General features: G+C 39.8%; 1 protein-coding gene across 6 annotated transcripts in view; it reads right to left on the bottom strand.

Annotated features, from left to right (window-relative positions):
• Positions 1 to 597: 597 nt before the first annotated feature.
• Positions 598 to 12666, bottom strand: part of slc8a1b (solute carrier family 8 member 1b) — a 175028-nt gene continuing 162959 nt past the window's right edge. For all 6 annotated transcript variants that reach the window (XM_042333619.1, XM_042333623.1, XM_042333624.1 and 3 more), the window contains one exon: positions 598 to 1634. In XM_042333619.1, coding sequence (XP_042189553.1) covers positions 1258 to 1634 — 377 coding nt within the window. In that variant the 3' untranslated portion in view covers positions 598 to 1257. The remainder of the gene's footprint in view (positions 1635 to 12666) is intronic.

Genomic DNA, 12666 nt, shown 5'->3' on the forward strand with positions numbered 1-12666 from the left:
TGGAGGTGTCTGCTCACAAATACTAATGCCATGTGATGTAGTCTGTTACATGGGACAGGTCTTTCTTGAATCCTCAGTGTTAGAAAGGTCATGAATTGATTGTGATGGATTTAGACAGTACTTACAAGTAAGCACATACAGATTAAAATGAGCCTGTGAGCTTGGATTGGTTATTGGTGATTGCCTACAACAGTATTCCTAATGCGTATTTAGGAACAATTAAAAACGTACAAATTGTCTCTCTGCTAGGTACGATTTAAACCATGCCAATTTGGTGCCTTCCTGATTTTTTGTGCCACAACACTGCTAGAAACAAAAACCAACAATAAAAAAAGACTCCTACACCATTCTAAATCAAACAAAAACAAATTACTCTGAACAATTTTAAAAACCTATAATTCAACTTACTTTTTGTGGGAAACAAGAATGCTGTCATAATGATCATCAAGTATGTTTCCTTTGTTTTTGTGAAGGTGCAGTTTCCAACAGCACTAATCACTTATAAAGAACATTGCAAGTTTAAATGAAAACTACAGCTCTTTCCACTTTCTATAAGCAAACAAGCAATTCATAGCAATAAACAATACACACTAGGTCTTGAGATCGATGACATATTTATATTACGTACAGGACAAATGTTCTAACCATGCACAGCATTACCAGTATCACATTTAACACCATTTTACAAAATAACAATGACACGATGTATGGGTCAACGTCTAGCAATTACACATATCCTGTGAAGATTACTAAGGAACCCAAATTAAATTAAACCCAAAAAACTTGAAAATGTTGACAACACTGAATTTTAATCGGCAGTTGTCAGCAAACATTATGTTAAAATGAAGAGTAGAGCACGCAGATCGAAAAACAAAACAAAATAACGGGATGAGTTATTTTCTTGTGTATTAAGCAATTTTGATCTCAAACAGTTATATTACTACAGGGGCATCATGCTATGAATAAATGAATGAATGAGGGCGTGCTACTGGGGCTAAAAGGGCCTTAAATATAATTTTAGGCTCTTTTAAAGCTTCTTTATACTTGATAAAAAATATTTTCCTGTAAGGTATATTTATCTGTACAGCAGCAGAATGAGCTCTACTACATTCATTTCTCATGTTGTGTGATGCCCCTGCAGATGGAGCACTGTGAGATCCACTCCTACTTAGTAAAAGGAATGCTCCCAGAGGTTTGCATTCCATCAGCAGGTGCGTAAAATACTAAACGTCCATTCTGTTCATATGCTGTTGATTATTAGAAGCCTTTTATGTAGCAATAGGCCTCCAGAGATGAGAAAAGAATATATAATAACCAAAGCAGAACAAACAGTGATGAGGTTAGACGCTTGGCAGTCCGTGGTCCACCCAATTCTCCGCCAATTTCTGGCCTCCTTCGATACAGTAACACACCACAGGATATAAAAGCAAATATGGTGTAGAGAGTGACAGAGAATGCCAGTGTGCCCGGCTGCACCTCAAAATCTTTTCCCTGTGCACTCCAATAAACTGCCGCAACTGTCCAAGCCACACCAATTCCTAAGAAAATATTCACAGCATTGCTTCCGGTCACATTACCGATTGATGCGTCAGCATACTGGTCTTGAATTGCAGCTACTTTGCTGGCGAAGGTATCTGTAAAACAAACCACAAGATTATAAGGTTAATGATCTCTGTCCCTGATTGAAGTGTGCTATCTGTTTCCAACATTTTACACAGGCTCCTATTCAGAGTTACTAAAGTCAAACGTACAATTTATTCATGTGTACTAAAGGTTACTATTGAATTCCATGATGCTGTGAAACAGGTTACATTATTAGCACATTATAATAATAATAATCCTTGCATTTGATATAGCGCTTTTCACGTCGAGAGGATGTCCCAAAGCGCTTCACAGAACACACTGTAAAGTGAATTGACTGTATATTTGTGGGCGAACGCGGCAGCCAATTGCGCACAGCAATGTCCCACAAACAGTCGTAGATTGAAAATGACTAATTTTTATTCTTGTTTTTGGTTTTGGAGGGATTATTATTAGGCTCTGTGTGGAGTAAGGAAACTTGCCCAAGGTTTCGCTCTCTGTCTGGAATTGAACTCAGGTCTCTCACTTGCAAAGCGAGTGCTCTAACCACTGAGCTACAGGACTCCATTGGTATATTATCCAAGCAAACAAGAGCAGTCACCAATTTCAACTGGACCACGGAGACTGAGTAATTCACAAACACTTAGCGCAAACAAATGGTCCAGGTTTTCTTCCAGTTTTGCAAAGCAGTGTGTTGTTTTCTTCCTAATGAAATTAAATGGAAGTGGGAAGTAGAGACGGAACGCACTGTTCTAAAATCTATTTGCAATTATACTTTCAAATGTCATGCTGATGTGCTTCATTCCATTAATAATGACTGCTCCAATATTTTATTGTGTGCTTTATGAAACCAGACATATTCAGTCAAGCATTTTGCTCCTGTCATTCATTATATGCTGCCTATCGTCATGAAAAGGTGGGAGGTGGGCGAGGCGTGCTACAAAGCAAACTAAAAGGAGAGTAGGGAATAATAATAATGCTGGCATTTGGTATAGCGCCTTAACACGTCTTTTAGACATCTCAACGCGCTTCACAGAATAAACTGTAAAGTGAATTGACTGTATATTTTGTGGGCGAAATATTTAGGTAACATACTAAGACATGTGAACACTCCTGTTCATCCACTTCTGATAATTAATTTTGATATTCAAATGTAGCACAATTTAGCAACTTCAGTGCATGCAATAAAGTGGACTTAATTAATTGATTTTTTTTACAGATTACTGTATCCTTATTGTTGTTTCCCCCTTGGGAAGAGCTGTGGTCCTGCACATTGTGGAGCATTAACAGGTAATGTGGCAAAGTGGGCTTGTCTATGCTCTGACTCTCTGGTGAAATGCTGATCTCGACTGCCTTGCTGTTGGGAATCTTGCTGTCAAGCGGAGATCTGGCACTTCACCAAAAGAAAGAGAACTCTGTTTGGCGAGACATTATCATGTCATATTGAGAATGTATTCCCTTTAACCTTTCCTTCTTGAAGCATTTACTACAAACTAATACCGTTAAATAATAATGAACTAAAAGTATATTCCTTTCAGATACTGTTTAAATGCTAATTGAGTTTTACATCGTTAACTTAATCACTTTGAAAACCTAATTAGTTAACATGGTGATGACCTCAGTAACATCTCCTGCTCACTGATCTTTCAACCAAGTAAGTCCTGATCAGTCTAGTCACGACAAAAGCCTGCGTTCTCCATCAACAACTCTTACCAGAGTAGACCTCAAGCTAAACCACCCTCAGTTTGGTTTGGTTCTCTTACGTTATTCTAGCACCTCCCGCTTCAGTGAACACAGCACTCATAGCCTTGCCTTGTTATTCATTTCACAGTTATGTGCTGTGCTCCAAGCAAAACGTAGTTTTGGCCCTGCTCCCAGACTCCAATCTATTCCAAACTCTAAATCTGGTTCTTCTTATTACTTACATCTTGTTACTAGAAACAAATATATTCAGCAGCATGAACAAAACGCAAAATACTGCAGATGCTGGAAATCTGAAAACAGTTGTTGGGAACATTCAGCAGGTCAGGCAGCATCTATGGAAAAAGGAAAGTGAGTCAACGTTTGGGGTCCATGACCCTTTGTCAGAACAGGTCGTGGACCCCAAACATTGACTCACTTTCCTTTCTCCATAGATGCTGCCTGACCTACTGAGTGTTCCCAGCAACTTCTGTTTTTGTATTCAGCAGTATGATTCAGGCATCAAAAGAATACAGGATACTGCTATTGCATTTTCATGCACACAAGAACACAAAGACTATTCACAGCATATAGTCGACTTCCGCATATCTGAACAGCACCTACGTGATCAGACTGCTGCTTTCTCCCAGACTCTTTGCTCTCATTGTGCACCAACACCTCTAGCCACCAACAAATTCAAAAGGTAAACTCTGAAACCCTCTGAACAACTACTGTGCACCCACCACGTGCAGTACAGCACTGTGCTCTGCTTAAACTAACATGCGGTTGGGTCACAAAGCTCCATCTACTGCAGTTACACATTGAATTCATGGTTATCTGAAACATTTGAATATCCAAAATTGCCCCACTCCCATTAGACTATGATTCTTTTTAACAATTACACCTTAACTTTTCTCTCATTGCCTTAAGATTTCCTCCCAGCTGCTATCACTGCCTAATGTTTCTCCTTTCTGTGTAATGTCAAAATCCTTTACTGACAATCCTAGAAAATAGTTCTTCACACAGGTGGTTAGGAAAATGTGGAATGAACTGTCTCAGAAGGATATAAACATGAGATAGACAGACAGAGACAGACAGCCAGATGGGAAGTAAGGATCATAAGAGGTATGGTGAAATGGGATTAAAAGATCTGACATGATCTAATAAAATGGGGGGAAAAGGCTTGATGATTGAGTGACTCCTCCTGCTATTATGATATGAACTAGGACTGCCGCAGCATGTTCGTAAAATTAGGAATCTGATGGATACTTTACAGAAGCAACTTTTGGCAGTGCATCATATCTCAGGGGCAATCACTTTTCAGGGAAAGAAGTTAAAAATTTCTAATCATTAAAAAATTAACTTAGTTACCTAGCTCACTAATGTCTCTCTCAATGCAAAATAACAACAAAATCAACTTGCATTTATTTAGCGCCTTCAGGCTGGGCAGCATCTCAGAGCGCTTAACAGTGGTGGAGCCTGATGCCAAGCCGAATAACATCTCAAAAGGAAAATGCGGTCAAAGTTAGCCTTCTCAGGTTTATCTTTTGGGCTTCTCGGATTGAGGACCACAAATCCAAACCCTTTGAATTGCTCTCGAAAAAGAAAGTAACCTGTGCTTATCATACAACGGATTGCCAGGCAACCATAGGATACAGTAGAAGGCCATTCGGCCCATTTTTTCATGTCAGTGTTTTTTGCCCTTCCAAGAAGCCATTCATCCTAAAATCATTGAGCCATTGGTCAGGTTTGCTTCAATCAGTGAATTAATCTGCAGGGAATCTGCCCTTCTCGTTTTGAACTTGCATCTGATTGTAAAATGCAATAAGGAAGATTGATTAAATACAACCGATATAAAATCTGAGAGCTACGAAATTCATGGGAAACATGTAATTTGTAGCTGTTTGACTATGGGACTTTCAGCAGAGAAGCAGACTGGAATGCAAAAGAGAAGAGTCCAGCCCCTGACTCCGTTATAAAGTCTGCACATTTCTTCATGGGAAGGGAAATGGATTACTGTTTAGTTAAATTAAACTGGTTTCCAAAGGAAATGTAAACATTCCATGGAACAAATATCTTTGTAAGCCACAAGAAATAAAACATACACCTACAATTTTAGAAGTTGTTTTAACTCATGAGGTCATTTTTAAACAATTGCACTCATGTAAACCAGTACAAATTACTGATACTATGCCCATATTCAGCTATAATTTTCAAATGTACAGTTGATTTCCTTTATAAGCTCTCTGAAATAACACAGTCTAAACATTACACATATTGGATCTGGTTCAGTCAATTGAAACAACTTGGAAATGCAAAGTGAGTCCCATTTCTTCACTAGGTTTCTTCGCTCCTCTTCTGAATGGTGACCTCATGCTGAGGTGCAGTTGAACAGGAGGACCACGTAGGAACATAAGGAACAGAAGTTGGCCATTTGGCCAATCAAGCCTGTCCCACCACTTTTGAAGATTGTGATCAATCCACAACTCAATTCCACCCCTTGCCCTCTATCTTTCTCCATATCTCCATATTTGTGGAGTCCTGTAGCTCAGTGGTTAGAGCACTCGCTTTGCAAGTGAGAGATCTGAGTTCAATTCCAGACAGGGCGAAACCTTGGGCAAGTTTCCTTACTCCACACGCCTAATAATAATCCCTCCAAAAAACCCAAAACAATAATTAAATTGGTCATTTTCAATCTACGACTGTTTGTGGGACATTGCTGTGCGCAATTGGCTGCCGCGTTCGCCCACAAATATACAGTCAATTCACTTTACAGTGTGTTCTGTGAAGCGCTTTGGGAAGTCCTCCTGACGTGAAAAGCGCTATATCAAATGCAAGGATTATTATTATTATTATTATTTCTCGATAACCCTGTCTATCAAGCACTTATCTATTTGACTTTAAATTCTTCAACTGACTCTGCCTGCACTGCCTTTTGGGGGAGTGAATCCCACACTCCCACCAGATTTCACTTCTGAACGGTTTGGCCTGAAGTTTAAAAGAAGGAACAAAGGAACATAGGAACAGGAGAAAGCCATTCGACCTGGACATGTATGAGCCTGTGCAATGAGTGTCAGGGGTCTATTGACCATACAGGACATTGCTGTTTTCCAATGACACATGCACTTTCTAGCTGCAGTCATAGGACCGAGGAGTAGGAACCTTGGTTGAGAGTGCCCCTCCTTGGCTAGAGAATCAATATCACATGACGAACCCCTCATCTTGGCTGTGATTAACTTGCTTAGCACAGACTGGTAAGTGAATCTGCAAATATCTTGTCTGTGTGGCGCTACAGATATATTAGATTGTTGAGTGGTTACATTAAGAACATTTGAATTTAAATATTTTGGGCATACACTAAAGCTACTTTGGTTTTATTTTCCTTGTCATGTTTTTCAACACGTTTCTTTCCTGGACAAAATCTGTTTGATTCTCATCCACTTCCCATTATTATGAAGGCCGACACAGAGACCGACGCCTCACTGCCATTGTAACCAAATACCAACACAGCAACAATTTCAGGTAAGATTCAATTTCAGACCATCTGGCTTACCCATTCAATCGCTTACAAGATTTCTTCAGTGCATCTCTCTCTAAATCATCCGGTATCCTTTTAGCTGATATAGTAATATAATCTCTTTCAATCTGTTCCATAATTATCTATACGTAATTTACGTCTGCTTCAAGTATCTCATAAAAATATATCAATGCTGAATGGTTTAGTGATGCAAACCATAGGATCTTTCTCCTGCTCTGATGCCTCAAACATGCTTCCATTTAGTACATATTCTGCATTCCCCTTTTGTCTGCAAAATTTGAGGACTTCACATTTATTTATCTTTATTAAACTGTATCTGTCACCTTTCTACTCATATTCCCCTCAGATACATCAGATTTTGTGCATACTGATTTTCATCAAAGGTCACTTTTCCTTATTTGATATCATCCTTAGGATATCCTCTTGATGTGAACATTGCTATATAAATGTAATATATTGTATTGTACTATTTTGGCACCTTTTACATGATTCCAGCCTCAGAATCATTCATGAAAGAGTATAAACAACATTCTGTCCTGTAGACTCCTTTAGCTCAGTGGTTAAGAGCACTTGCCTCTCAAGCGAGAGACCTGGGTTCGATTCCCGGGAGGGCGAAACCTTGGACAAGTTTCCTTACTCCACACGCCTAATAATAATCCCTCAAGAAAAAAAAACAATAATAAATTGGTCACTTCAATCCACGACTGTTTGTGGGACACTGCTATGCACAATTTGGCTGCCGCATTTCGCCCACAAATATACAGTCCATTCACTTTACATTATATTCTGTGAAGCACTATGAGACGTCTAGAAGACGTGAAGAGCACTATATCAAATGTAAGGATTATCATTAGTATTATTCGTCCCCATATTAATCCCGGTTACATACCGCTAGTAATTAGCTTCACAGGTGAATAAATATCTCGCTAATCATTACTACTTATTGCTTTCTGACTGGTTAGTTTACTACAATGCCATCTATCCCATGAATCAGAACTTCATGCAATATTCTGTTACGTGGAACAATGTCAAATATCTATCTCAAATCTAAGTAATATAACATCCACTCTATCCACTATATCTATATCCAATATATTTGCTCCGACTCCTAAAGCCTTGCTAGGTTTGTATCATTAAATTCCTATTTTTGCCAATTCTCTGGGATTTGTGTCTGAACAATTCTGAAAATATCTGTGAGAGAACTTGAACAAATTATTTTTGAATACTGGGATGAGTCTTATCGGATGCAGGAGTCTTGCCTGCCTTCAGTCTCTGTAATCTCCCCAATAATTTCGCCCTTTGGTTTTAAACGCTTTATAAATTCACACTAACCATCAAAGTGTACCCTACCTCCAGAGTATTTCAGATGGTCAGTTGACTTGTTAGTTATCTAATTTGTCAATTTATTTCAATATTATTTAATACTAGATCCATGGAAAATCTAGACCTTCATCCTAGCTGCTATTCTGGTGAATCGTTGCTGGATTCCCTCCAAGGATAGTATATCCTTCCTTCCTGGAGCAACTAATATTCAACACAATACTCCAAATGTGGTGTGAGCAACACTCAATACAATAACAGCAATAAATCAACATTTTAAAACATGAACTTTACTGATTATTCCATGGAGAGCAAGGATGGAATTTTCATAGCCACAAATCTCACACCTTGTGATAAGCTGTACTGCTTTAGACAAAGACTACACAATAAGGAAATCAGAGGGAGAATATGCCCAGATGCTCTTGACCATCTTCTGGTTTTGGAGATTAACATGTTCCCAATTTTCTAATCTGGAGCAAGCAGTGGTGACAATCTAATCCTGGAGTCTCATCCTCAGTGGGTCAATGCTTCTGTCAGGTCACATAATGGCAGAGTCTATTTTCACTTGTCTTCCTTCAGATGATTACCTCTCAAATGTGTTACTGATGACTGAAGATTCCTCTGTTAATATTTACTAGAACTATTAGTTTGTTTCAGGGAGTTTATTAAAATCTTGAGATAAAGACCATGTCCCAAGTAGCAAATAGCTGGGGATGACCTGCTCCTTTTGTCTGTGGTAAACCAGATTTTGGCCTGTCTAAACATTCACCCATTGGCCTTACATCAACAGAATGCTAATGACATTATTTTTGAAATGTTGGGATCTAATCATTGTTATAGTGTATAATGGCCTCTTTAATAATCCTTACATTTTTTGTTCACTTAATCAGTTCCAGCATCCTACAGCGATCATGAGGTAATTATGTGCAGCCTACAGCTCCTGCACTATGATTTGTAACATAACTTTGTAATGATAAACTCCTTGTCAAAATTCCTTTATTCTCCCAATCCTCTCCCCTTCCTGCTCCTCATTTGAAGCCAGCAATTCATGTCGGAGCACATGGCCACCATTCTGACAGCTGACAAGTGTCTTGTCAAGTAGCCAGTCTTCTAGTGTGAGCCTAGATGGTGAGTGTCAGCAGGTTATTCAACTGTGACAAGGATCACAGCCAGCCTAATCCTATCCTCAAGCGAACTGTTCTGCAATTTCGTTTGACAGCCAGGCCTCTGACATGCGCACAAACCCCTCACTGTGCCTGAACATGTCCAGCTCCAGCTAGTGAGAACTCACAAAACACAAGTTTGACTGCTAGCTCTGTGGTGTGTAACACACCCACACCCTTTGCATATGTCCACAAATTTTGCCAACAAATATACAGTCAATTCATTTTACAGTATAATCTGTGAAGCGCTTTGAGACGTTTAGAAGACGTGAAAAGCACTATATCAAATGCAAGGATTATTATTATTATTATGTACTCAAAAACACTTACCCCCCCACACACACATATGCACACACACTTACCTAAACTCACGCACACCTATACATCCAAACACACAAACATACACACACACACACAAACACACATTTACTCATATACACACACAAACACAAAACTCCATATACCAAACACACACACATTTACCTACACGTACTCACTTACTTAAACACATACATTTACCTACACGGATATGCACTCTCCGTCTACGCACACACACACATTAACCTATACACACTTTCCAGCAGGAGTTATATTGTTTTTTTCCCTTCCTAGCCCAACCAAGGAGACTGAGGCCAACTATATCCTACACCATTATTTCAGAGATCAGCTAAGTCAGCACAAGGAACAAATCAGAAGTCTTCCCAGTCTGGTTAACCATTAGCAATACATTGGATTATGACAGTCCAGCTTGCTTTTTTCAGGTATGTTTCCCCAGCAACTAGACTATACTCTCTCCCACTGGGATTTTATTTTGGGCTGGTAATAAGTTTATAACACTTGAAAGGATTATGGGCTGAGCGAGCTCATCGTATTCCAATTCTGGCACTTAACCTTTTGATTTCAAGTCAGTCACTTACCAAATGAGCAACCTGTACTCCCTGGTTGGAAACTAATTCCGATATGAACATTTTTATAATGAATAGAATGTGAATGATGTTGACAACGTGAGAAAAACGATTCAGTTGGACACTAAAATATCTAATAATAATACACTAAAGTGGCAACATAGATTGCCCAGTGTTCAATTGTGTGCTCATGTTCACGGGGAGGATGTTACATACAAATAAATAATTGTATGTTTATGGGACGGACAGCTGTACAAATTTCTAAGCATAGAGGCTGACAACACAAGGATAGAAATCAGGTGCACATTCAGATAAAGAAACAATCTTTAATGGAGATCTGGGTGGCAAAGTACTGCCTTTTTTACTCTGGGAACCAGGTCCTAGCCTAACCAACATTGATTATAATAATAATACATGCATTTGATACAGCGCCTTATCATGTCGTTGAGATGTCTCAAAGTGATTTACAGGATATACTACAAAGTGAATTGGCTGTATATTTTATGGGCGAAACGCTTCGCCATATTGATTAGGGTGAAAGCCTCTCACTAGCTACAGAATATTCAAGGAGCATTTTTAAAAAAAAGTGTATTAGTCTTATTTTCTCAGGATTGATCTCTTTGTATCAATGCTGAGGCTGATCTTCCTCGAATCCAAAGTTGAGGGGATCTGCTCAGCTGTCTCTGCCCTTCCGTCTGCTAACCCCTCCCCATCTCCCTCTCAGCCTCTACTCATCCCTCCAATCTGTCTCCCACTCCTCTCTCACCACCACTATAAAGCGCATGAAACAGACCACCTGCTCCCTCAACCCCATCCCTGCCCCTCTCCTTACCTCCCAGCTCCAGCTCCTTGCCCCTCTACTCACAGACATCACAAATCTTTCCCTGTTCACTGGTACTGTTCCCACCCCATTAAAAATGGCCATCATCACTCCTTAAAAAAGCTTCCCTGGATCCATCTCTGCTCCCTAACTACCGCCCCATCTCCAACCTCCCCATCTCCTCCCTCCATAGGCTGCAGATCATCCAGAACTCTGCAGCTCGTGTCCTCTCCCACACCAGGCTACGTGACCCTATCAGCCCCATCCTCGCCCAATTCCACAGGCTTCCCATCACACAGAGGATACAGTTCAAGATCCTGGTCCTCACCTTCAAAGCCCCCCACGGTCTTGCTCCCCCTACCTCTGCGAACTCTACCATCTTCCTGCAATTGTAACCCCCTACCATCCTGCCCGCTCCCTCTGCTCAGCAGTCTCTGGCCTCCTTCACGTCCCCCACCTCGCCCGCCCCACTACAGGTGGGCGGGCCTTCTACCATTCTGCTCTCACCCTCTGGAACTCCATCCTGCAATCCCTCTGCCTCACCCCCTCTCTTGCCTCCTTCAAGACCCATCTCAAGACCGTCCTCTTCAACCGTGCTTTCAATCTCCCTGCTTCCCCCTCTGCCCTCCAATCTACCCCAATCCCGACCCCCAGCTCGCATCCAAAACTCTGACTGTGCAGCGTCTTGGGACGTCCTCCCGACATGAAAAATGCTATATAAATGTAATTTTGTTGTTGTATCTTACTTTATCTCCAATGAAAGGACAGGAAGGTGAACTTGGTAACGTAACTCTGAAACTGCCCACAAAACTGAAGGCTCAAATGGCATTCCTTCCAAGACAATTCACTTTTATAGGTGTTCACCTACAAATATAGTTACGCCACCGTAAAGCACTTTGAAAACTTTTGTCTGATGTTATAAAGTGCTATATCAAATCAAAAATATATTATTAATGGAGCTACAAACAAGTGGGAGTAAAGTACTGCATTTTACTCTGTGAACCAGGTCCCAGTGGTTGCAAATAATCATAGGTTTTTATTTTCTTAATTTAAATTTAAAAAGATTTTCAGTTCTATGCTATTGCATTTTTTTGTGCTCATCAATGTGAAGGGTGTCAGTGACCATATCAATGCACCAACTGAGCAGTTTAAATTGATATCCACTGTGTACCAGTCAGCAACATAAATTGCCTCTAATCTGACATTAATCTGACATGAAATTGGTAGTGCGATGACTAGTGTAGAGGATGAGAATGTAACATTGGTGAGAAAAGCTATGCTAAAGTGGATTAAAAAAGTAGAATATTCCCCTAATACTTTCACTCAAATCAGTAATGAAACACTTTCTTATAAAGCAGGCTAGATGGAACTAATTCTCACTGAACATTGTGGAGTAATTGTATCCATTGTTTAAGGCAAAGTTTTCCAATAATTCAACCATGCAATTGCATTTCACTTTCAATTCACATATGAGTTTTGTCTTTTAAATATGTCGAGAAAATAGATAAGAACATGTTTATCAATAGCTAAAGCCAGGGAATATGCTGCATTATTACTTACCAAACCATGAACATCTGTAAAATTGATGATCAAAGCTTTATGGTCAAAATATTTGGTTTATAAAAGTTTATTGCTGCTCAAACAGCGCAACTAACTGTT

This window comes from Callorhinchus milii, unplaced genomic scaffold, assembly GCF_018977255.1.
Source record: "Callorhinchus milii isolate IMCB2004 unplaced genomic scaffold, IMCB_Cmil_1.0 Scaffold3, whole genome shotgun sequence".
Classification (NCBI taxonomy): domain Eukaryota; kingdom Metazoa; phylum Chordata; class Chondrichthyes; order Chimaeriformes; family Callorhinchidae; genus Callorhinchus; species Callorhinchus milii.